At 46.0% G+C, this 24753-nt stretch overlaps 1 protein-coding gene across 1 annotated transcript in view; it reads right to left on the reverse strand.

Annotated features, from left to right (window-relative positions):
• The window catches only part of LOC122539266 (broad substrate specificity ATP-binding cassette transporter ABCG2-like), an 80337-nt gene extending 57597 nt beyond the window's left edge, over window positions 1-22740 (reverse strand). The window contains exons 1-7 of the mRNA XM_087979827.1: window positions 22681-22740; window positions 22460-22574; window positions 20761-20913; window positions 17364-17521; window positions 11750-11901; window positions 9151-9234; window positions 6366-6621 (exon numbers count right to left, since the gene is read on the reverse strand). Of these exons, the coding sequence (XP_087835953.1) occupies window positions 6366-6621; window positions 9151-9234; window positions 11750-11901; window positions 17364-17521; window positions 20761-20913; window positions 22460-22574; window positions 22681-22733 (971 nt within the window). The 5' untranslated portion in view covers window positions 22734-22740. The remainder of the gene's footprint in view (window positions 1-6365; window positions 6622-9150; window positions 9235-11749; window positions 11902-17363; window positions 17522-20760; window positions 20914-22459; window positions 22575-22680) is intronic.
• Between the last annotated feature and the right edge of the window lie 2013 nt (window positions 22741-24753).

Genomic DNA, 24753 nt, shown 5'->3' on the forward strand with positions numbered 1-24753 from the left:
GTGATCGCATTGAAATGTACAAAGTTCTGAGGGGCTTGCCAGGGGACAGGGTGAGATGATGTTCCCACCAGTTTTGGGGTGGGGGTGGAATCTCAGACAAGGGAACACAGTTAGAGAATAAGGGGACACTTGTTTAAAATTGAGATGCAAAGGAATTTGTTCTCCCAGAAGAGGGTAATTGTCTGGAATTCTTCGCCCAAGGGTGGCGGAGACTCAACCAGAGAGTATTTAAAGTGGAGGTGGGTAGGGTTTTGGAGGGGGGTAGGGTATTGGAGGTTGGTACAGTTTTGGAGGTGAGAACAGTTATGGAGGTGGGTAGGGTTTTGGAGGTGGGTAGGGCTTTGGCAGTGGGTACAGTTTTGGAGGTGGGTACAGGTTTGGAGGTGGGTAGGATTTTGGTGTTGGGTATAGTTTAGGAGGCGAGTAGGGTTTTGGAGGTGGGTAGGGTTTTGGTGGTAGGTATAGTCTTGGAAGTGGTTCGGGTTTTGGAGGTGGATACAGTTTTGGAGATGGGTAGGGTTTTGGAGGTGGGTACAGTTTTGGAGATGGGTAGGGTTTTGGAGGTAGATACAGTTTTGGAGATGGGTACGGTTTTGGAGGTGGGTACAGTTTTGGAGGTGGGTACAGTTTTGGAGGTGGGTACAGTTTTCGAGTGTATACGGTTTTTGAGGTGGGTAGGGATTTGGAGGTGGGTAGAGTTTTGGAGGTGGGTAGGGTTTTGGAGGTGGGTACAGTTTTGGAGGTGGGTAGGGTTTAGGAGTTCGGTAGAGTTTTGGAGTTGGGTACAGTTTCTGAGGGTTTTAGGTTTTGGAGGTGGGTAGAGTTTTGGAGGTGGGTAGAGTTTTGGAGGTGGGTTGGGTTTTGGAGGTGGGTAGAGTTTTGGAAGTGGGTAGGGTTTTGGAGGTGGGTACAGCTTTGGAGGTGGGTACAATTTTGGAGGTGGGTACGGTTTTGGAGGTGGGTACAGTTTTAGAGGTGGGTATAGTTTTGGAGGTGGATATAGTTTTGGAGGTGGGTACAGTTTTAGAGGTGGATATAGTTTTGGAGGAGGGTACAGTTTTGGAGGTGGGTACAGTTTTGGAGGTGGGTAGGGTTTTGGAGGTGGGTAGAGGTTTGGAGGTGGGTAGGGTGTTGGAGGTGGGTAGAGTTTTGGAGGTGGGTACAGTTTTGGAGGTGGGTAGAGTTTTGGAGGTGGGTAGGGTTTTGGAGGTGGGTAGAGGTTTGGAGGTGAGTAGGGTGTTGGAGGTGGGTAGAGTTTTGGAGGTGGGTACGGTTTTGGAGGTGGGTAGAGTTTTGGAGGTGGGTACGGTTTTGGAGGTGGGTAGAGTTTTGGAGGTGGATACAGTTTTGGAGGTGGATACAGTTTTGGAGGTGGGTATGGTGTTGGACATGTGTAGGGTTTTGGGGGTGGGTAGGGTTTTGGAGGTGGGTACAGTTTTGAAGGTGCGTAGGCTTTTGGAGGTGGGTAGGCTTTTGGAGGGGGTAGGGTTTTGGAGGTGGGTAAGGTTCTGGAGGTGGGTACAGTGTTGGAGGTGTGTACAGAATTGGAGGTGGGTACTGTTTTGGCGGTGTGTGGAGTTTTGGAGGTGGGTACGGTTTTGGAGGCGGGTAAGGTTTTGGATGTGGTTACAGTTTTGGAGGTGTGTACAGTTTTGGAGGTGGGTACAGTTTTGGAGGTGGGTAGCATTTTGGAGGTGGGTATTGTTTTGGAGGTGGGTAGAGTTTTGGAGGTGGGTGGGGTTTTGAAAATGGGTAGGGTTTTGAGGTGGGTACAGGTTTGGAGATGGGTAGGGTTTTGGAAGTGGGTACTGTGTTGGAGGTGGGTAGGGTCTTGGAGGTAACTATGGTGTGGAGGAGGGTATGGTTTTGCAGGTGGGTACGGTTTTGGAGGTGGGTAGGGTTTTGGTGTTGGGTATAGCTTAGGACGTGGGTAGGGTTTTGGATGTGGGTAGGGTTTTGGCGGTGGGTATAGTCTTCGAGGTGGGTAGGGTTTTGGAGGTGGGTACAGTTTTGGAGGTGGATATAGCTTTGGCAGTGGGTAGCGTTTTGGAGGTGGGTAGGGTTTTGGAGGTGTGTAGGGTTTTGGAGGTGGGTACAGTTTTGGAGGTGTGTATAGCTTTGGAGGTGGGTAGAGTTTTGGAGGTGGGTAGAGTTTTCGAGGTGTATACAGTTTTGGAGGTGGGTAGAGTTTTGGAGGTGGGTAGGTTTTGGAGGTGGGTAGAGTTTTGGAGGTGGATACAATTTTTGAGGTGGATACAGTTTTGGCGATGGGTATGGATTTGGAGGTGGGTAGAGTTTTGGAGGTGGGTAGGGTTTTGGAGGCGGGTAAGGTGTTGGATGTGGGTACAGTTTTGGAGGTGGGTAGGGTTTAGGAGGTGGGTAGAGTTTTGGAGTTGGGTACAGTTTCGGAGGTTTTTACAGTTATGGAGGTGGGTAGGGTTTTGGAGGTGGGTAGAGTTTTGGAGGTGGGTAGAGTTTTGGAAATTTTTATAGTTTTGGGGGTGGGTAGGGTGGGAACTGTACAGAATTGGAGGTGGGTAGAGTTTTAACGGTGGGTAGAGTTTTGAGGTGGGTATAGTCTTCGAGGTGGGTAGGGTTTTGGAGGTGGGTACAGTTTTGGAGGTGGATATAGTTTTGGCAGTGGGTAGAGTTTTGGAGGTGGGTAGGGCTTGTGGGCGGGTAAGGTTTTGGATGGGGTAGGGTTTTGGAGGTGGGTAGGGTTCTCTCGGTCGGTACAGTTTTAGAGGTGGGTAAGGTTTTGAATGTGGGTAGGGTTTTGAAGTGGGTACAGTTTTGGAGGTGTGTAGGGTTTTGGAAGTGGGTAGGATTTTGGAGGTGGGTACAGTGTTGGAGGTGGGTAGGGTTTTGGAGGTGGGCACAGTTATGGAGGTGGATACAGCTTTGGAGGTGGGTAGGGTTTTGGAGGTGGGTACAGTTTTGGAGGCGGGTAGGGTTTTGGAGGTGGGTGGAATTTGGAAGTGGGTAGGGTTTTGGAGGTGTGTACAGTTTTGGAGGTGGGTAGAGTTTTGGAGGTGGGCAGAGTTTTGGAAGTGGGTAGGGTTTTGGAGGTGTGTACAGTTTTGGAGGTGGGTAGAGTTTTGGAGGTGGGTAGGGTTTTGGCGGTGTGTACAGTTTTCGAGGTGTATACAGTTTTCGAAGTGGGTACGGTTTTGGAGGTGGGTGCGGTTTTGGAGGTGGGTGCGGTTTTGGAGGTGGATAGGGTTTTGGCAGTGGGCAGGGTTTTGGAGGTGGCTAGAGTTTTGGAGGTGGGTAGGGTTTTGGCGGTGGGCAGGGTTTTGGAGGTGGCTAGAGTTTTAGATGTGGGTAGGGTTTTGGAGGTGGGTATGGTTTTGGAGGTGGGTACAGTTTTAGAGGTGGGTACGGTTTTGGAGGTGTGTAGAGGTTTGGAGGTGGGTAGGGTTTCGGAGATGGGTACAGTTTTGGAGGTGGGTACAGTTTTGGTGGTGGGTAGGGTTTTGGAGATGGGTACAGTTTTGGAGGTGGGTAGGGTTTTGGAGGTGGGTACGGTTTTGGGGGTGAGTAGGGTTTTGGAGGTGGGTAGAGTTTTGCAGGTGGGTACAGCTTTGGAGGTGGGTAATGTTTTAGATGTGGGTACGGTTTTGGAGGTGGGTAGGGTTTTGGAGGTGGGTACGGTTTTGGAGGTGGGTTCAGTTTTGGAGGTGGGTAGAGTTTTGGTGGTGCGTACAGTTTTGGAGGTGGGTACAGTTTTGGTGGTGGGTAGAGTTTTCGAGGTGTATACAGTTTTGGAGGTGGGTAGAGTTTTGGAGGTGGATACAATTTTTGAGGTGGATACAGTTTTGGCGATGGGTATGGATTTGGAGGTGGGTAGAGTTTTGGAGGTGGGTAGGGTTTTGGAGGCGGGTAAGGTGTTGGATGTGGGTACAGTTTTGGAGGTGGGTAGGGTTTAGGAGATGGGTAGAGTTTTGGAGTTGGGTACAGTTTCGGAGGTTTTTACAGTTATGGAGGTGGGTAGGGTTTTGGAGGTGGGTAGAGTTTTGGAGGTGGGTAGAGTTTTGGAAATTTTTATAGTTTTGGGGGTGGGTAGGGTGGGAACTGTACAGAATTGGAGATGGGTAGAGTTTTAACGGTGGGTAGAGTTTTGAGGTGGGTATAGTCTTCGAGGTGGGTAGGGCTTTGGAGGTGGGTACAGTTTTGGAGGTGGATATAGTTTTGGCAGTGGGTAGAGTTTTGGAGGTGGGTAGGGCTTGTGGGCGGGTAAGGTTTTGGATGGGGTAGGGTTTTGGAGGTGGGTAGGGTTCTCTCGGTCGGTACAGTTTTAGAGGTGGGTAAGGTTTTGAATGTGGGTAGGGTTTTGAGGTGGGTACAGTTTTGGAGGTGTGTAGGGTTTTGGAAGTGGGTAGGATTTTGGAGGTGGGTACAGTGTTGGAGGTGGGTAGGGTTTTGGAAGTGGGTAGGATTTTGGAGGTGGGTACAGTGTTGGAGGTGGGTAGGGTTTTGGAGGTGGGCACAGTTATGGAGGTGGATACAGCTTTGGAGGTGGGTAGGGTTTTGGACGTGGGTAGAGTTTTGGAGGTGGGTGGGATTTGGAAGTGGGTAGGGTTTTGGAGGTGGGCAGTGTTTTGGAAGTGGGTAGCGTTTTGGAGGTGTGTACAGTTTTGGAGGTGGGTAGGGTTTTGGAGGTGGGCAGAGTTTTGGAAGTGGGTAGGGTTTTGGAGGTGTGTACAGTTTTGGAGGTGGGTAGAGTTTTGGAGGTGGGTAGGGTTTTGGCGGTGTGTACAGTTTTCGAGGTGTATACAGTTTTCGAAGTGGGTACGGTTTTGGAGGTGGGTACGGTTTTGGAGGTGGGTGCGGTTTTGGAGGTGGGTACAGTTTTGGAGGTGGGTAGGGTTTTGGCAGTGGGCAGGGTTTTGGCGGTGGGCAGGGTTTTGGAGGGGGCTAGAGTTTTGGAAGTGGGTAGGGTTTTGGAGGTGTGTACAGTTTTAGAGGTGGGCAGGGTGTTGGAGTGGGTAGAGCTTTGGAGGTGGGTAGAGTTTTGGAGGTGGGTAGGGATTTGGAGGTGGGTAGGGATTTGGCGGTGGGTACGGTTTTGGAGGTGGGTACAGTTTTGGAGGTGGCTATAGTTTTGGAGGTGGGTAATGTTTTAGAGGTGGGTACGGTTTTGGAGGTGTGTAGAGGTTTGGAGGTGGGTAGGGTTTCGGAGATGGGTACAGTTTTGGAGGTGGGTACAGTTTTGGTGGTGGGTAGGGTTTTGGAGATGGGTACAGTTTTGGAGGTGGGTAGGGTTTTGGAGGTGGGTACGGTTTTGGAGGTGGGTACAGTTTTGGATGTGGGTAGAGTTTTGGTGGTGCGTACAGTTTCGGAGGTGGGTACAGTTTTGGTGGTGGGTAGAGTTTTGGAGGTGGGTAGAGCTTTGGAGGTGGGTAATGTTTTAGATGTGGGTACGGTTTTGGAGGTGGGTACAGTTTTGGAGGTGGGATCGGTTTCGGAGGTGGGTACAGTTTTGGTGGTGGGTACAGTTTTGGAGGTGGGTACAGTTTTGGAGGTGGGTTCAGTTTTGGAGGTGGGAACGGTTTCGGAGGTGGGTACAGTTTTGGTGGTGGGTACAGTTTTGGAGGTGGGTACGGTTTTGGAGGTGGGTTCAGTTTTGGAGGTGTGTACGGTTTTGGAGGTGGGTACAGTTTTGGTGGTGTGTAGAGTTTTGGAGGTGGGTATGGTTTTGGATGTGGGTTCAGTTTTGGAGGTGGGTAGGGTTTTGGAGGTGGGTTCAGTTTTGGAGGTGGGTACAGTTTTGGAGGTGTGTAGAGTTTTGGAGGTGGGTATGGTTTTGGAGGTGGGTTCAGTTTTGGAGGTGGGTAGGGTTTTGGAGGTGGGTACGGTTTTGGAGGTGGGTACGGTTTTGGAGGTGGGTGCCGTTTTGGAGGTGGGTAGAGTTTTGGAGGTGGGTACGGTTTCGGAGGTGGGTACGGTTTCGGAGGTGGGTACGGTTTCGGAGGTGGGTAGAGTTTTGGAGGTGGGTACGGTTTTGAAATGTTGGGGAGATGAGGTCAATGAGGAGCTGATATCGAGAAGGAGGTGAGGCCTGGTTTGGCGGGGCCGTGATCCTTTACCATAGTGGGGTAGATTGGGGGGACAGAAAGGCCTCTCCTGCTCCTCGTTCAGTCAGAATCTGTCTGTTGTATCAGATTCCAGTGTGGGCCCTTTTGCTGAGATTCCTGTCTGTTGTCACTCTGTACATGATGCTGGCTGTACATGCCTCCCTCCCTCAGCAGGGTACTCCTGAGAGCATCACACCTTCCCTCAGAGACCCATCTACAGATTTATTAAACCTAATTCTTACAGCAGCTAATGCAAACCCCGCAGATTACAAATGAAACTCTCCGAACCTTACCGTTAAAATTGGCACACGTGGATCCCCCAGGTACTTTCTGAAAATCCGCCTGCCCAGCCATTTCAGCTGGTGGGAGAACGATGTTGCCTGTGTGATGTGATTTGGGGAATGTAAGATCTGGTGCAGCCGGCTATAATCAGAGAGTTTCACTAGTTGTGTCATCAGCTGATTGAAATGTGTCGATGCGTGATACCAACGCAGCAATGTCTCACAGATCGTGGAGTCTCCCTGCTGGCCAGTGGGTCCAAAACCTACAGTGAAATGTCAGGAAACACTTCAGTGCATTACTGATACACTTGCCATTGCAGAACCTGAACCAGTCAGTACGTCTGGTATCCCACTGTCCCATTTATCCCACTGCTAACCCTCTATTCCCTGTCATGGAAATCTCTCTGCTGCTAACAATAAAATTATTCAAAGATTCTGCCCCCACCACCCTCTGAGGCAGAGAATCCAAACTTGCCTAAAACTCAGAGAAAATCATTCGCATCATCTGTATCTTAAAACGGAGTTCCCTAACTTTTAACACATGCCCCCCCAGCTCTGGACTCACCCACAAGAGGAATTGTCAGAGTCGACTCTTACACACTTCAAGCAGGTTGTCCCTGACTGTTCTAAACTCCAGTGGGTAGAAGGCCAGCCTGTTCAAACTCTCTTCATCAGAGACACCACTCAGTTCAGCTGAAATACAGGAAACCTCCTGAGAACCGTGTCCAACTCAATTACATCCTCCCTTCAAAAAGGAGGGCTGAGTGAAATGGGAGCAATGAGTGCGACAAGGTAGCAAGCTCCTACAGAGACTCAAAGGGTGAAATAGCCTCCCTCTGGACTGCACCATTCAATCAGGAGCCTTGATACAAGCAACTGGGACCCATCTGTTTCTGGTACCCAGTCAAACTAAAGCTTTCTCCATTTGTTCCAAACATTTCCCTGAGGCAGCCAACCAGAGATGACAGAGATAGGGAGGGGTGTAGAGGCTGGAGGGGGTTACAGAGATAGGGAGAGGTGTAGGGACTGGAGGGGGTTCCAGAGATAGGGAGGGTCTCTACTCAGACTCCTTGGTATCATGGTAGCCCACAAACCCACCAACACACTAAAACAACAGCTAATGAACTTGAAAGACCCTTTACAGACAACAAGAAAAACTAATGTCATTTACACAATGCCAAGCAAGAACTGTAACACACACTACATTGGACAAACAGGCAGAAAACCAGCCACCAGGATACATGAACATCAACTAGCCACAAAAAGACATGACCCTCTCTCACTAGTATCCTTACATACAGATAAGGAAGGATACCACTTCGACTGGGACAACACATCCATCCTAGGACAAGCCAAACAGAGACACGCACGAGAATTCCTAGAGGCATAGCATTCCAACCGGAACTCTATCAACAAACACATGGAGTTGGATCCCATTTACCAACCCCCTGAGCAAAAGAACAGAAAATGACATCACCAACCCAAGGAAACCCAAACATATAAATAGAAAGCAGGAATCATCAGCATTGCTTCATCCGGAGGCTCACTGATGATGTTACCGAGTATGGTGACAAAATGTCTGAAAATGAACTTTCCAGCTCAGCGAGCAAACCTACATGCAGAACCTCAACCTGAGCTACAAATCTTCTCAAACCTCGCTATAGGGAGGGAGTGTAGGGGGCTGGAGGAGGTGACAGAGATAGGGAGGGGTGTAGGGGCTAGAGGAGGTTACAGAAATAGGGAGGGGGTGTAGAGGCTGGAGGAGGTGACAGAGATATGGAGGGGGTGTAGGGGGCTGGAGGAGCTGACGGAGATAGGGAGGGGGTGTAGGGGCTGGAGAAGGTGTCAGATAGGGAGGGATGTAGGAGCTAGAGGAGGTGACAGAGATATGGAGGGAGTGTAGGGGCTGGAGGGGGTTACAGAGATATGGAGAGGGTGTAGAGGCTGGAGGAGGTGTCAAGGATAGGGATGGGCTGTAGGGGATGGAGGGGGTTACAGAGATATGGAGGGGGTGTAGAGGCTGGAGGAGGTGTCAAGGATAGGGATGGGCTGTAGGGGATGGAGGGGGTTACAGAGATATGGAGGGGGTGTAGAGGCTGGAGGAGGTGTCAAGGATAGGGATGGGCTGTAGGGGATGGAGGGGGTTACAGAGATATGGAGGGGGTGTAGAGGCTGGAGGAGGTGTTAGGGATATGAAGGGCAGAGGGGGATTTGAAACAATAATAGAATTTAAAATGAGAGTCCTGGTCGGGTGGATCTCTTCTAGTGGACACACAGATTTCTGAATTGATTTGAACAAAGTTTAAACCGTTCAAACTGCCCTCTTTTCTGTTTACCTGGATGAAATAAATGATGGATCGAAAAGCCAAAAGTGTGCGATACAGGGGTATTATTTTTACATGCTGAAAATGTGTTGCTGGAAAAGCGCAGCAGGTCAGGCAGCATCCAAGGAACAGGAGAATTGATGTTTCGGGCATAAGCCCTTCTTCAGGAATGAGGAAAGTGTGTCCAGCAGGCTAAGATAAAAGTAGTCCAAGGACCTGCATGTCCTTGGTGGAGTGGGAGGGGGAGTTGAAGTGTTGAGCCACGGGGTGGTTGGGTTGGTTGGTCTGGGTGTCCCAGAGGTGTTCTCTGAAACGCTCCGCAAGTAGGCCTTTTCCAGCAACACATTTTCAGCTCTGATCTCCAGCATCTGCAGCCCTCACTTTCTCCCATTATTTTTAAGTGGCAGTAATAGCAGTATAGGGAATTATTAAATAAATGATGGAACGCTGCTCATTGTTAGAACATACCATTCTCCATTTGATTTACTGCAGCTTTGCACAAGATATCAAGCACAACATCAACAGGGTTACTATGCACATGAAATTTGTATCCTGCGATCACAAAAGAAATAATATATTAAACCTCCATAACTGACAACAAATTTGTTATCAATCCTTATTAAAGTTTTAGTGATTGTGACAACATCAATCAGATGGACCTCATAGAATCTGAGTTCCCTGATTGGGGCTGTTAATCTGGTCCAATCAGAGAGCCCTGGCTGACAGATACACACAGGGGAGTCCAGAAGAAAAATAAGATTAAAAAAATAAATAAACAGGAGAGTCACAGGTTCTGCTCACTCTGAGAGCTGGTCTGAGGGAGCTGGATCAGTGTGAAGGACTCTCCCCATATAAATAAAAGGGGGACTTGGTGATGGGATACCAGCCTCTGTGGAGTTATTTCATTAGGATCTTCAGAAAAATACAGAACAAATAATTCCAGGAGAGAGAGAGAATAGATAAGAGAACAATGCGCTGGCAGATGTTCAAATAAAATTTGTGGAGATGACAGTATATAATGGATTTCAGGCAAATCTGTGCCACACAAGTGGATACCGTTTGTTCCTGAGAAAAATTCTCTCCATCATATTCATAATAGTGCCTTTTTGATGGTATAGACTCAACTGTCTGATGGGCTTTTTCTGTACTGAATGATTCTATGATTCTCTGATCATGAATAAGGTACTTAACATTTTAAAAATTAATTTATTTTCATTTATCCAGCAGCCAGATGAAGAGGAAATTGGATGTTATTATTCTAGTCCCTGGCGAGCTCTCTGTTTCCCATTAGGTCCCAGAGTTCAGGAGAGCACGCGCGGGATGGGTCACAAACTCCAATTCCATTTCTTTTCAAACAGCTAAAGGACTCAGCCGTTAAGATGATGGTGCTCCTGTGTGGTGGAGAGTGGTAAAAACAACAGGAGACAAAGGGACAAGGGACCAATGGGAGGGCAGCCTGGCTAACAGAATCAGATAGAGAGTGGCAGAAAGGGAGACCCTGGTGGGAGAGATGCTGTGGTTAGCAGGCACCATGCTGTCAGAAATCAGGAGAAGCCAGAAAGCTACTGGAAAATCTCTGACTCTGCATTGGATCGAGACAGTCTAAGTTGAAGTGTTGTATTTGACTCTGAGAATCTGGCTCATCGAATCCTGGCAGACAATGAGTGTAACTGGGACTTGGGGTTAACATTTGGAAGCCTTTTAGTTGTTCAGTGCAGCTGGGAGTGGGGGTGAAGGAAGCCCACAGGCAGTATCTGCTTGGGGCAGCTTCGTAAAAACGCTGGGGTAGTGCCAGCATAGTGAGGCTAGCTGCCTGTGAAAGACCCGGAACTGTACCCTTAATGCCGTATAATAGATGCTGCATTGCACTCTTGGAAATCCAATGGAATTCAATCTCATGGAAAGAGATGATGTGAGCAGTCATTAAATCAAACTGTAATCAATCGGCTTTTGAGAGAGTTTCTCAGTCTCTGGTAACATTTGAATGAGATTGGTGACCCACTGTGTCATCTTAACTGGGGAGGGGGTGGGAGGGGAGGCTTTTGAGAAATCCATGGGATAGATGTTTCTTAACTGCATCTTGCTATTCCTTGTGCTATGATGGGTGTTTGAAACCAGCTTGTCTGCCTCGCTATATTTAACTCAGGTTAATTATCAATGTTTGAGTATAAATTGCATATGAAGACCATTTTATTTTTCTAACTCTGTATAATAAAATTTTATTTGTTCAGACCCGCAGAATGAGATTTATTCATTTCTCTCAGTAAGTACCTGGAATCTCAAACCTTGGTCTATCTTTATGAAGATGAAATTGGATTCTACCCAGCCTGTAAATGTGGTGGTCTCATTGGGACTAAAACATTGATAAACAAAAGAGTGAACAGAGGAATGGAGGGGTTCAGTAGGAGAACATTGACCTACACTTCCTCAATGTATCTCAAGAAATTGAAAATGCCATTCTCCTGGTTATAACAAACCCTGACCACAGTATATCACTCCCATTATTGTACATCCAGGATCCCTTAGCTTTATTCGGAGAAAGCAGGAGAACGGGGTTGAGAAACATATATGTTATGACCAATCAGTGCAGCAGACTCAATGGGCTGAATGGCCACACTCTGCACTTGATTTCTCATGGTTTTCAGGTCATAATTTTGAAAAAGAATAGGTGAGTTCTCCCTGGTGTTTTAGTCAATATTTCTCCCAATACCAATATCACCAAAACAGGGAATCCAGTCATTATCACACGGCTGTCTGTGGGATCTTGGGTGAAAATTGTTTGGCACACTTCCCGTGAGTACAGTCGAGAAGCATGTCAATGATTTCAAAGCGTCTTGGGCTGTCCCCTTGTGTAATGAAGAATCTCTAAAAATGCAAGCCCTTCCTCAAACTGGATAATTCTTGAATTCTCAACAAAATCCTTTCTCTCAAGATCAGCTATTGAGTCAGTCAGTTAACGTTTATTTGGCATTCTCTTTGGAATTTGAAAGTGAGAAATTGGCAAAAATGACTTAATAAACTCAAAGAAAAAGCCCCAACACATTTCTGATTCATTCGAAATCCTTACCCATTGCTTTAAAGTGATCAATGGAGCTCCGAGCAGGCCCATGGTACATTACTTTGCCATTGGTCAGCAGTGTCAGGGAGTCGAATTGTTTAAACATTGAATAGCGAGGCTGGTGAACTGAGAAGATAATAGTTTTCCCTTGCCGTGCTAACCTGTGAAGAATGCATTTGGACATTTGTGAATATTTGTGGCAAAAAAAAATCCCTGAAGCCTTCTCACGGAGTCGACAGAAAGGCAACTTTCACTGATGGTGACTCACTGCTGCAGACCAGGAGACCAAATCCCACAGCAGTAGATGGTGGTTTTTAAATTCAATGGATAAACCTGGGATATAAAGATAATCTCAACATTGGTGGCCATGACAACTATTGTGAAAGCTCAACAAGTTAATTAATGTCCTTCAGGGAAGGACATCTACTACCCTTACCCTTAATGTAGGTGACTCCGAATTGAGATGATCCAGCACATCCCTGAGACCAAGGGCAGTTAGGGACAGGTAAAGAATGCTGTCCTAACCAGGGATGCCCACATCTCATAAAAGAACCATATATCTCCAACAGGCACAGTATATCTATATCAAAACAGTTCTTCCAAAGAGCTACCACAAGTGTGATGGGCTGAATCACCTCCTATCTCTATCCAACAACAGATGTGTAAAATCCTGCATAACACCATCCACCAAACCTCACTCCCACTCCAAGGGAGAGCAAACAGAGATCTTTTAAAGTAAAGGGGGTTTGTTAGGATGGATTTTTTTAAAAATCATTTGTGGAATGTGGGTGTCGCTAGCTGAGCCCAGCATTTATTGCCCTGTCCCTAGTTGCCCCTTGAGAAGGTGAGGGTGAGCTGCCATCTTGAACCGCTGCAGTCCATGTGCTGTGGGTTGACCCACAATGTCCCTTAGGGAGGGAATTCCAGGATTCTGACCCAGTGGCACTGAAGGTGATATGTTTCCAAGCCAGTTTGGTGAGTGGCTCAAGGGGAACTTGCAGGGGGTGGTGATCCCATGTATCTGCTGCCCTTGTCCTTCTGGATGGAAGTGATTATCGGTTTGGAAGGTGCTACCTAAGGATCTTTGGTGAATTTCTGCAGTGTACCTTGTAGATGGTACACACTGCTGTTACTGAGCGTCAGTGATGGAGGGAGTGGATAATTGTGGATGTGGTGCCAAACAAGCACCTGCTTTGTCCTGGTTGGTGTTGAGCTTCTTGAGTGCTGTTGGAGCTGCCCCCATCCAGGGCAAGTGGGGTGCATTCCATCACACTCCTGACATGTACCTTGTAGATGTTGAACAGGCTTTGGGGAGTCAGGAGGTGAGTTAATCTCCACAAAATCCCCAGCCTCTGACCTGATCTAGTAGCCACTGTATGTTGATAGTGGGGGATTCGGTGATGGTAGCACCATTGAATGTCAAAAGGACGGTTGTCAGATCGTCTCTTATTGGAGCTGATCATTACCGATGTTTTCGCTAAGCTGCATGCGCGTGCAGCCATTCCAAGATTCTTTGTACACTGATCATGGAATTGACTTTGGCTCGGGAAATTTCTGCTGTGCATGGAGCTTGGAGTCTGTGCAGTTGGAATGCAAGTTAGAGGGAAGAGTGGGCATTGCCTTGTGTGGGGTGAATCTTCCTGATGACCTGAGCTACAGCCTCTGGCCAGTAGGTGGCTCAGTTAAATGACTGGAATCTTGCCCAGTTGCATGGCTGTCTATAGTTATAATGATTCTGGATCAGTGGTGCTGGAAGAGCACAGCAATTCAGGCAGCATCACTTGCTGACAGTGTGCAATATGAGAGACACACACCAGCACATGGTCAGAAATATTCTTCTGATACTCTCACTGTGTGGTAACATTTCTAGCTCATGCTTTTGCTGCATTTCTCTCAACTTTGTTTCATTCGAAATCCTTTAATTGATATTTATTCTGTTTTCTACCAAGGGCATTTCTCACTGTAACTGGCCAGTCAATTATGCCAAATCACTCCATGGGTTTGACAAACAAAAAATACCTATATTTTTGGCAATTACATTTCTAATGTTTAATGTAAAAGTTAAATTTTTTCTTTAAATTGCACATTTTCAAACAGTAGATTTAAATGCATTGAATTATCTGTCATTTAAATATTTGCATTAAATATATTGCATTGAGTTTTATTGTGGTCTAATGGGAGCTTCCTGTTTCTACATACAGATAGGAACATGGCTGTATATTTATATATGTGTGTATATAGGTATACACCTATATGTATCAACATGTATATAGTAGATTGCTTAACAGGATGTTGGATTTACAGCAAATAAACAGGTCATTTGACTAACTATGAAGATGACTTCTTCCTTCCTTTTATGTACCACATATCATTGCTTCACCTCTTATTCTACTTTCTCCTTCTGCCTATCTATGGTCTTTGCCTCAACCATTCCCTGAGATCTCAGGGTCCCCATTCTCACTACTCTCGGGCTAACACAATCGCTCCCCCAGCTCCAATGGGGGTGATTAGTGACCATCTCATTTTGATGATCATTCCTCTTTGATCCTTCTTGAGTGGCAATCATTGATGCATCTGACCCTAAATAGCAAAGCAACCCCCACCCTCCATCCCAATTAATGTAAAGGGAATGGAGTGTAAAATCAGTGAGGAGCTCTGGCTGAGACAATACAAGGCACTAGTCAGAGCACAGCTGGAATACAGTGAAAAGCGATGGGCCCCGTGTCGAAGGGAATGTAGACTGAGATCGGAGAGAGTCCAGAAAAGGTTCACTCAGCTGATTCTGGGGATGGAGGGACTGTCTAATGAGGAGAGATTGGGTAGGTCGGGCCTGTATTTATTGGAGTTTAGAACAATGAGAGGTGACCTTATTGAAACACGATGAGGAGGAATTCCTTCTCTGAGAGTGCAGTGAAACTGTGGAATCCTTTACCACAGAGAAAAAAAATGGCTGACCAACTCAATACATCCTTTGGTTCTGTGTTCCCAAAGGAAGACACAACTAACTTACCAGAAATGTCAGGTAACACAGGATTTAGAGAATGGGAGGTACTGAAGGAAATCACTGTCAGTCAGGAAATAGTATTGGGGGAATTTGAAAGGATTGAAGACTGATAAATCCCCAGGGTCTGATAATCTACATCCCAGAGCACTTAAAGCAGAGGCTCTAGAAATAGTGGATGCATTGGTGATCATCTTCAAAAATTCTATACACTCTCAAGCAGTTCCTACAGATTTGAGGGGAGCTAATGTGGTATCTCTATTTATGAAGGGAGACAGAGAACCAACCAGAAACAGTAGATCATTCTGCATGTTGTTGGTACTGGGGGAGTTCCAGAGTCCATTGTAAATGATTTAATAGCAGAGTGCCTGGAAAACAGTGACAGGATTGTATTTACAAAAGGGAAATCATGCTTGACAAATCTCCTAGATGTTTTTGAGAAGGTAGCTAGCAGAATTGATGAAGGGGAGCCAGTGGATGTGGTTTATTTGGAATTTCAAGGGCTTTTGACAAAGTCCCACATAAGAGATCAGTGTGTAAAATGAAAGCACATGGGGTCAAGGGTGATGTATTGGAAAAGATAGGAAACTGTGGCAGGAAACAAAGAGTAGAAATAAACATTATATTTTCCCAAATGATTCAGTGATGAGTGGAGTACTTCAGAGATCGGAGCCCAGCTATTCCCTAAATATATTAATGTTTTGGATGAGGGAACGAAATATAATATCTTCAAGTTTTCAGATGACACAAAACTGGATGAGCTGGGAGAAGGATGCAGAGATGCTCCACTGTGATTTGGATAAGCCAAGGGAGTGGGCAAATACATTGCAGATGCAGAATAATGTGGATAAATGCGTGGTTATCCAATTTAGTAGCAAAAATAGAAAGACAGCTTATTTTCTGGACGGTGATAGACTGGGAAAGGGGAGGTGCGATGGGATCTGGGTGTCCTTGTACACAAGGTGCTGAGCGTAAGTAGCTGTAGCAGGTGGGGAAGAAGGTAATTGGTACACTGAGCAACAAGGATGTGTTGCTGCAATTATACAGGGGCCTTGGTGAGATGACATCTGGAATACCGTGCACCGTTTTGGTCTCCTTATCTGCGAAAGGATGTTCTCGCTATCAAGACAAGATTGGGCTGGTAGGCTGATGTATGAAGAGAGGTTGAACTGGTTAGGATTATATTCCCCAGAGTTCAGAGGAATGAGGGGGATCTCACAGAGCTCCCCCGTAACAGGACCAGACAGAGTAGATGCAGGAGGGATATTCCTGATGGTCAGGGAGACTAAGACCAGGCTTACAGTAGTTTACAGGTTAAGGATATGGGGTGGGCCATTTAGGACTGAGATGGGGAGAGATGTCTTCACCCAGAGAGTGGGGAGCCTGTGGAATTCTCTGCCGCAGAGAGCGGCTGGTGTCAAAAATATTGAATGTTTTCAAGGAGGTGGTGGATGTAGCACCTGGGTTAAAAGGGCCAAAGGGTGTGGGAGAGAAAGCAGGAAAAGGGGACTGAGTTGGATGATCAGCCATGACTATACTGACTGGTGCAGCAGGTTCAAAGGGCCGAATAGCCTACTCCTGCTCCTGTTTTCTATCTTTTTATGATGGAGTACCACTCTCCTGCTTTTTCCCCATTTCCCTGCACTACATCACTCTCCAAATACCCATCCAATGTCAGATTGAAGACCACAATGGAATCTGCCTCCACCATATTTCCAGGCAGTACATTGAAGACCCTAATCACACGCTGGTGATAAGGTTTCTTCTCACTTCACCCTTGCTTCGCTTGCACTTCACTTTAAATCTACACCCTCTCATTCTTGTTTCCTTTTACGAGCAGGAACAGCTTCTTCCTGTTTACTCTGTCCAGCCTGCTCATGATTTTGAAAATCTCCTCTTGGCTTCCTTCTCTTCAGGGTCAACAGCTCCAACCACTTCAATCTCTCCTCATCACCGAAGCTTCTCATTCCTGGAACATTCTAGTAAACCACGTCCGCTCTATGTCCAGGGCATTCCCGCCTTTCCTATAATGTGGCGGTCACACCTGGGCATGACACTCCTGCTCAGTCTCACAAGTGTCTTGTACAAGTTCAACATCACCGCCTTGCTCCTGTACTCTGTGCCTTTATTAATAAAGTCAAAGACACTGTGTACTTTATTAATGGCTCCCTCCCACCTGTCCTGCCACCATCAGTGATCAGTGCACATATACACCCAGCTCCCTCTGCTCCCTCACCCCTTTTACAGCGATTGCACCCTTTCCTTTATGTTATCTTCAATGTACTTCCAACCAAAGTGCATTGCCTCACACGACTCTGCATTGACTGTCACCTGTCACCTCTCTGCCCACTCCACCAACATGTGGGGTTCCACACTATCCTCCAGTCAATTTACAAAGCTTCCAAGTTTAGCGTCACCAGAAAACTGTGAAATTGTCCCCTGCCAACTGTGATCCAGATCATTAATATCATTATAAGGCCAATCATTAATACCACATCAATAGCTGCGGTTCACAGTGGCCTTTTGTTTTTGATCAGACAGCAGCTCAGGAAGCTGGAGACAAGATCGAACACTCTGGGGAAGAATTCCGAGAGAAGGACATCTTTCATTTGACACTAGTACCTTCTCAGTAACTGCAGAACAGCATTTGCGTTACTAGTATCCAAACCACTTGTCGGTTCATCCAGGAAGAGAACACCAGGATCCTTCAGCAGCTCCATCGCAATACTGGCTTTTCTTTTCTCTCCATCAGAGACACCACGAGTCAACGATGTTCCAATCTGGCAAAAACAGCAAAATGTTTCGGAATAAGTACTGGCCTAACTAGCAATACCTGCATCCCATGTGCAAATAAATAATTGTTAAAAACCTGATTCTCAAGATACATGATACAAGGTTAAGGCAAAATGGAACTGCAGGAGCCAGTTCAGCCCATCGTGATAGTATCAGCTGGGTAAAGTGTGACAGGAAGATACCCATGAGTGGAGACTGTGGGGGGGTGGTGTAGGGAAGGGTCAGAGAGCAGATCATACTCAGCTACTCGTTCTCAGGAGAGGTCTATCAATCTAGTAACCCTCCCAGACCTCAGCAAAGCAGAAGATTCTGGAATGTGTATCCTGACTAGTATCACCAGGTTTATTCAAATCTAGACAATGTGTTGCTGGAAAAGCGCAGCAGGTCAGGCAGCATCCAGGTAACAGGAGAATCACCGTTTCGGGGATAAGCCCTTCTTCAGGAATGATTCCTGAAGAAGGGCTTATGCCCGAAACGTCGATTCTCCTGTTCCCTGGATGCTGCCTGACCTGCTGCGCTTTTCCAGCAACACATTTTCAGCTCTGATCTCCAGCATCTGCAGACCTCACTTTCTCCTCAAATCTAGACAACCCTTTAAATCTGTGTGCTCTGCTTCCCAATCCTCAATCAAATCTCCCCCTCACCCTCTCCCCTTCAAGGTAAACAGTCCCAGCCTTTCCAATTGATCCATGTCACCGAAATTGCTTATCCCTGGAACCATTCCCGTGAATGCATTTGATTATCCTCTCTAAAGCCTTAATGGAAACTTCATGTAAAATGTAAATTTACATCTAAATTTAAATGTAAACTTACATCCTTCTGAAAGTATGGTGCCCATGATTGGATGTAATCCTCCAGTTGAGGTCATTCCAAAATGCTTCTCATCTAATCAGGTGAATTGGCCATGCTAAATTGCCCAGAGTGTTAGGTGCATTAGTCAGCGGGAAATGGGTCTGGGTGGTTACTCTTCGGAGGGTCGGTGTGGACTGGTTGGGCCGAAGGGCCTGTTCCCACACTGGAGGGAATCTAATCTAATCTCATCTCATCTCATGCTCTATGGGACTTTATTTGCTTTGTTGGCCACTTTAAAGCGACCTTCATTGTTTGATGCATTCGCCCTGTGCTCCTCCTGCTCCTGCACTTGCTGGAACACAGAAAACAGGAGTAGACCATTCGGCCCTTCCAGCCTGCTCCACTATTCAATATGATCATGGCTGACCATCCAACTCACTCCCCTGTTCCCACTTTCTCCACCATACCCTTTAGTCCTTTTAGCTCTGAGAACTCCTTCCTGAAAACGTTCAATGTTTTCACCTCAACTGCTTCCTGTGGCAGAGAATGCCACAGCTTCCCCACTCTCTAGGTGAAGACATTTCTCCCCATCTCCATCTTTAGGCTGGGACCCCCTGCACCTGGATTCCCTGCTCACATGTGAACACCCTTCCTGTGTTTACCCTGTCTAGTCCTGTTAGAATTTTACAGTTTACAGTGAGATCCCCCCTTATCCTTCCAGAATTTCATCTTCATAGTTTCATCTCTTTAATTTTATTCAGTATTGTCCCTCTGTTTCCTCCCAAAATAAATCGTTCACCATTTCTCTGCATTAAATTCCATTGAACACAGACTGTGTGTTTCACTAACTTGCAAATGTTCTGGAGTCAATTAATATTCTCCAGAAGCTCTCAATATTTTCACGTTTCGAGTAATTTACAAATTTTGAAGTGATGCCCTGAAATCACAAAGGTCACTGGGTCACAAATAAACATCCAGAAAAGCAATGGCTCTAACATTGACATCTGGCAAACTCTATACATCACTGCACTCAGAAAACCCATCGTTCACCAGGACTCTGTTACCCATCACTCAATCAACTCCACAGCCAAGTTACCAGTGTCCCTCTTATTCCAAGGATTTCAACTTTGTTGAGACAACTGCATGATGCAACAACTGATCAAGTGCCTTTTGGAAGCCTTTGTAAAACAAATTGGTCAATTCCACTTTGCAACGTTCTCAGTTACTTCATCAAAAAACTCAGTCGAAATTAGTTAAACTGACTATTTGCCTTAGCAAACCCACACTGGCTTTGCTCAATACACCTACATTTCTCGAAGTTCCTGTTAGTTTTGTCCTTACCATCGCTGTGGTCAGTGAGGTGACAGCCAATATTCAGTGGTTACCTCTCCTGAATCTGAGTCAGGACGTTGTGGCTTCCAATGCTGCCCCAGGGATGGGAACAGTTTGGAGGGAGGGCAGCACTGTCAGAGGTACTGCCTCTCAGAGGGTAGTTTAAATTGAGCCCCTCATCTTTCCCTGAAGGGGACATGCAAGTTCCCAACAACAGCAGCGTTTGGCCAATATTTATCACTCAATTAAAATCACAACATCAGAGTGGCCATGAGAAGCATTTGTAATAAAATTAGGAAGCAGAAAGAAATAGCTCCGAGAGATGAAAAGGGTTTTGAACTGAAATGCAATCCTTGGTGGTGTGGGTTTCCAAAGCTACTGGATTCTACCCAGTGAGAATACAATGAGGGGATGGAGGGGATCTGCTTTCACTTAATGTAATTTAATTCAGCTTGATCTAAGGGTCTCTCTCACAACCTGACAGGGCACAACGTTTGAGGCACAATGTTTGAGGCACATCTTGCTATTTGCACCAAAGTTCAGACCATCCCAGTGGATCATACAGCAGGCCCCATCAAAATACAGGAACAGCGGCAATGTGCATTTCTGTAGCACCATTAACATGGCGAAGCACGTCAAGATGCCCCATGGGTGCATAAGGAAAACTGACAATGAGCCACATGAGGGGACAGAGGGACAGGTGGCTAAAGGCTTGGTCAAGGAGTCAGGTTTTGAGGGGCTGCATCTGAGGGGAGAGGACAGAAAGAAATGGCAAGAGGTTCAGGGCTCAGACAGCTGAAGGTCGGTCCTGCGAGGGATGCCTCAGCCTGAGTACAAGTCCACACTGGACACAGACATCACACTCCCTGAAGCATGGTGTCTGAGTGAGGAACTAGCCCCAGTGAAGATGCTGGTATCAATGCTAACAGAGGAGCTAGTAATGTGAACAACTCCACCAGGGACCTCATGGAGGAAGTAACTCTGAATCAGAGTCAAGTCACATGAGTCCATACAGCAGACAGGAGGAACAGTAATGTATTATAACAGAAGGCAGCAAAATAACCAGACAGGACTCATCATTTTCGCCAGTCACAAGCTGTACCCTAGAGTTCTCTATTTTACTGAGTCCAAGCTCTTCAATAAGTTTATTGATTCGTTTTGTTCTTTCAGATTTGGTGAGATTCTTAGGCAGCCTCAGTGCAGCACAGAATTCTAAGTTCTCTCTCACAGTCAGAGTCCCAGTCATCATGTAATCCTGTACAATGAAAGAGGTTTTCATTATGTGAAGAACAGCACATTCAGAAACACCAATTACTGCATCATATAAACACAGGGAATGCCAATTATGAAACAATTACATTGAAAGCTGTCTCATGAGGGATGTGACAAAATGAGAAATGCATATCCATCAATTTGAATGGATTTTAAAAATAAATTCATTCAGGGGATCAGGGGGTCACTGGCTGGTTCAGCATTTAGAATTTTAGAATTAGATTACCTAGATTACTTACCGTGTGGAAACAGGCCCTTCGGCCCAACAAGTCCACACCGACCCGCCGAAGCGCAACCCACCCATACCCCTACATTTATCCCTTACCTAACACTACAGGCAATTTAGTATGGCCAATTCACCTGACCCTGCACATCTTTGGACTGTGGGAGGAAACCGGAGCACCCGGAGGAAACCCATGCAGATACGGGGAGAACGTGCAAACTCCACACAGTCAGTCGCCTGAGGTGGGAATTGAACCCGGGTCTCGGGCGCTGTGAGGCAGCAGTGCTAACCACTGTGCCACCGTGCCGCCCACTAACTGCCCATCCCTAACTGCCCAGAGGGTAATTTAAGAATCAGCACATTGCTGTGGCTCTGGAATCACTTGTCAGCCAGACTGGATAAGGATGGCAGATTTCATTCCCTAAAGGACATTAGGATAATTGAATTAAAACCTGGTTTAGCTCCCCAAACTGGCCTGTGCGAACATCAGGTCGGGTGTGTTTGTTTGAGTTTGTAACTTGGCAATGCTTCAGTTTAAAAATCCTTATCCTGGTTTTCAAATCCCTCCATGCCAGCAACCACCTGAGTCTCTACACCTCTCGAAGGTGAGTGTCACTCAGAAGGGGTGCTATTCCCATGTATCTATGGCCTGTCCTTCGAGATTTCTAAATTGAAGTGGTTGTGGGTTTAGAAGGTGCTGTCTAAGGGTCTTTGTGAATTTCTGCAGTGCATCTTGTGGATAGCACACACTGCTGCTACTGAGTGTCCGTGGTTGAGGGAGTGGATGTTTGTGGATGTGGTGCCAATCAAGCACCTACTTTGTCCTGGTTGGTGTCAAGCTTTTTGAGTGTTGTTGGAGCTGCCCCCCTCCAGGCAAGTGGGGAGTATCCCATCCCACTCCTGACTTGCGCCTTGTAGATAGTGGACAGGCTTTAGGGAGTCAGGAGGGGAGTTGAATTCTCAGCCAGTATCAATGTTCCAAAGCAGCTAGATTAGGGTTAGAATCGTGGAGTCTTTACAGTGCAGGAGGAGGCCATTTGGTCCATCCAGTCCATGCTGAGTCTCTGTACAGCAATCCAGTCAATCCCTCAGCTCCATACTATCCACCTAAAAGTTAGTCACCATGCATTAAAACATAATTCATAATATTACAGAAGACCAGATACATATAGGGAAGGTATAAAAAAACAGGAATTGTTGGAGAAACTTAACAGCCTGCGTGGACAGAAAAACAGAGTTAACATTTAAGTCTAGTCTGATCTCCAGATAACAAGGTACTTAGAGAGTGAAGTGTCACAATTCTCACATATACGACGTATCCAGCGATGCAGTTGAAGTTTGTTGGTTGCTGGACACCATCAACGAGGACCTCCCCACTAAACCCTGAGGGCTCTTTCCTCGCAGCCAGAATGTCCAATAACCTGGGACAGACAGAGAGAGAGAGAGAGAGAGAGAGAGACTGTAAGCAGCTAACCTTCGCCTGTACTTACACAGAGCCAGGGCTGAGACAAATACCAAGACACTCACGTGGTTTTCCCACTACCCAGGGGGCCCATGATGGCATTCAGGCCAGGCTTCATGATCCCACTGCAAAACAAGGAAACACGCAAACAGTAACACACATGTGCTCATGTACACATACCAAACACAGGAAACATCAGCTACACGCAGTGCTCTCAGGCCAGCCCTTTTTGACAACCATGGCCCTCCATAATAAAGCGAGCAGGTCCGCTGGCCAATCCGGTTTATCCAGCTGCAGTCATACCTCCTTGCTCCTGCACCCAAGCCCTTTCACACTGAAAACCTACATACCATCCGCCTTCCCATCTGCTCACTACATCTTTCAGTGACCAATGTACAAGTCTACAGTGTATAATCATGTGCTATAGAGTGCATAAACATGTGGTATACAGTGTATACCCATGTGCTATACAGTATATAATCATGTGCTATACAGTGTATAACCATGTGGTATACAGTGCATTACCATGCGCTATACAGTATATAATCATGCGCTATACAGTGCATTACCATGTGCTATACAGTGTATAACCATGTGCTAAATAGTGTATAATCATACGCTATACAGTATATAATCATGTGCTATACAGAGCATTCCCATGTGCTATGCAGTGCATAACCATGTGCTATACAGTGTATAATCATGTGCTATACAGTTAGAACCATGTGCTATACAATGTATAGGAGAAAGTGAGGTCTGCAGATGCTGGAGATCAAAGTTGAAACTTTATTGCTGGAACAGCACAGCAGGTCAGGCAGCATCCAGGGAACAGGAGATTCGACGTTTCAGGCACAGGCCCTTCTTCAGGAATGTGTATATTGTGTACAATGTATACCCATGTGCTATGCAGTGCATAACCATGTGCTATACAGTATAGAACCATGTGATATACAGTGTATAATCATGTGCTATACAGTGTATACCCATGTGCTATACAGTGTATAACCATGTGCTGTACCGTGCATAACCATGTGCTATACAGTGTATACCCATGTGTTATACAGTGTAAAACCATGTGTTGTACAGTGCATAACCATGTGTTGTACAGTGCTATACAGTGTATAATCATGTACTATACAGTGTATAACCATGCGCTATACAATGTATAACCATGTGCTATGCAGTGCATAACCATGTGCTATACTGTGTATACCCATGTGCTATACAGTGTATAACCATGTGCTATACAGTGTATAACCATGTGCTATACAGTGTATACCCATGTGCTATACAGTGCACAACCATGTGCTATACCGTGCATACCCATGTGCTATACAGTGTATACCCATGTGCTATACAGTGCATAACCAGGTTCTATGCAACGTATAATCATGGGCTACACAGTGTATAACCATGCGCTATATAGTGTATAATCATGTGCTATACAGTGCATAACCATGTTCTATACAACGTATAATCATGTGCTATACAGTGTATAATCATGTGCTATACCGTGTATAATTATGTGCAATACAGTGTATAATCATACGCTATACAGTGGATACCCATGTGCTATACAGTGCATATCCATGTGCTATACAGTGTATAATCATGTGCTATACCGTGTATAATTATGTGCAATACAGTGTATAATCATACGCTATACAGTGGATACCCATGTGCTATACAGTGCATATCCATGTGCTATACAGTGTATAATCATGTGCTACATAGTGCATAATCATGTGCTATATAATATATAATGATGTGGGCTATACAGTGTATACCCATGTCCTATATTGTGTATAACCATGTGCTATACAATGTATACCCATGTGCTATGCAGTGCATAACCATGTGCTATACAGTATAGAACCATGTGATATACAGTGTATAATCATGTGCTATACAGTGTATACCCATGTGCTATACAGTGTATAACCATGTGCGGTACCGTGCATAACCATGTGCTATACAGTGTATACCCATGTGTTATACAGTGTATAACCATGTGCTATACAATGCATAACCATGTGCTATACAGTGTAAAACCATGTGTTGTACAGTGCATAACCATGTGCTATACAGTGTATAATCATGTACTATACAGTGTATAACCATGCGCTATACAATGTATA

Source organism: Chiloscyllium plagiosum, unplaced genomic scaffold, assembly GCF_037043375.1.
Source record: "Chiloscyllium plagiosum isolate Xiang-an unplaced genomic scaffold, Cpla_swu_hap1 HiC_scaffold_36, whole genome shotgun sequence".
Taxonomy (NCBI): domain Eukaryota; kingdom Metazoa; phylum Chordata; class Chondrichthyes; order Orectolobiformes; family Hemiscylliidae; genus Chiloscyllium; species Chiloscyllium plagiosum.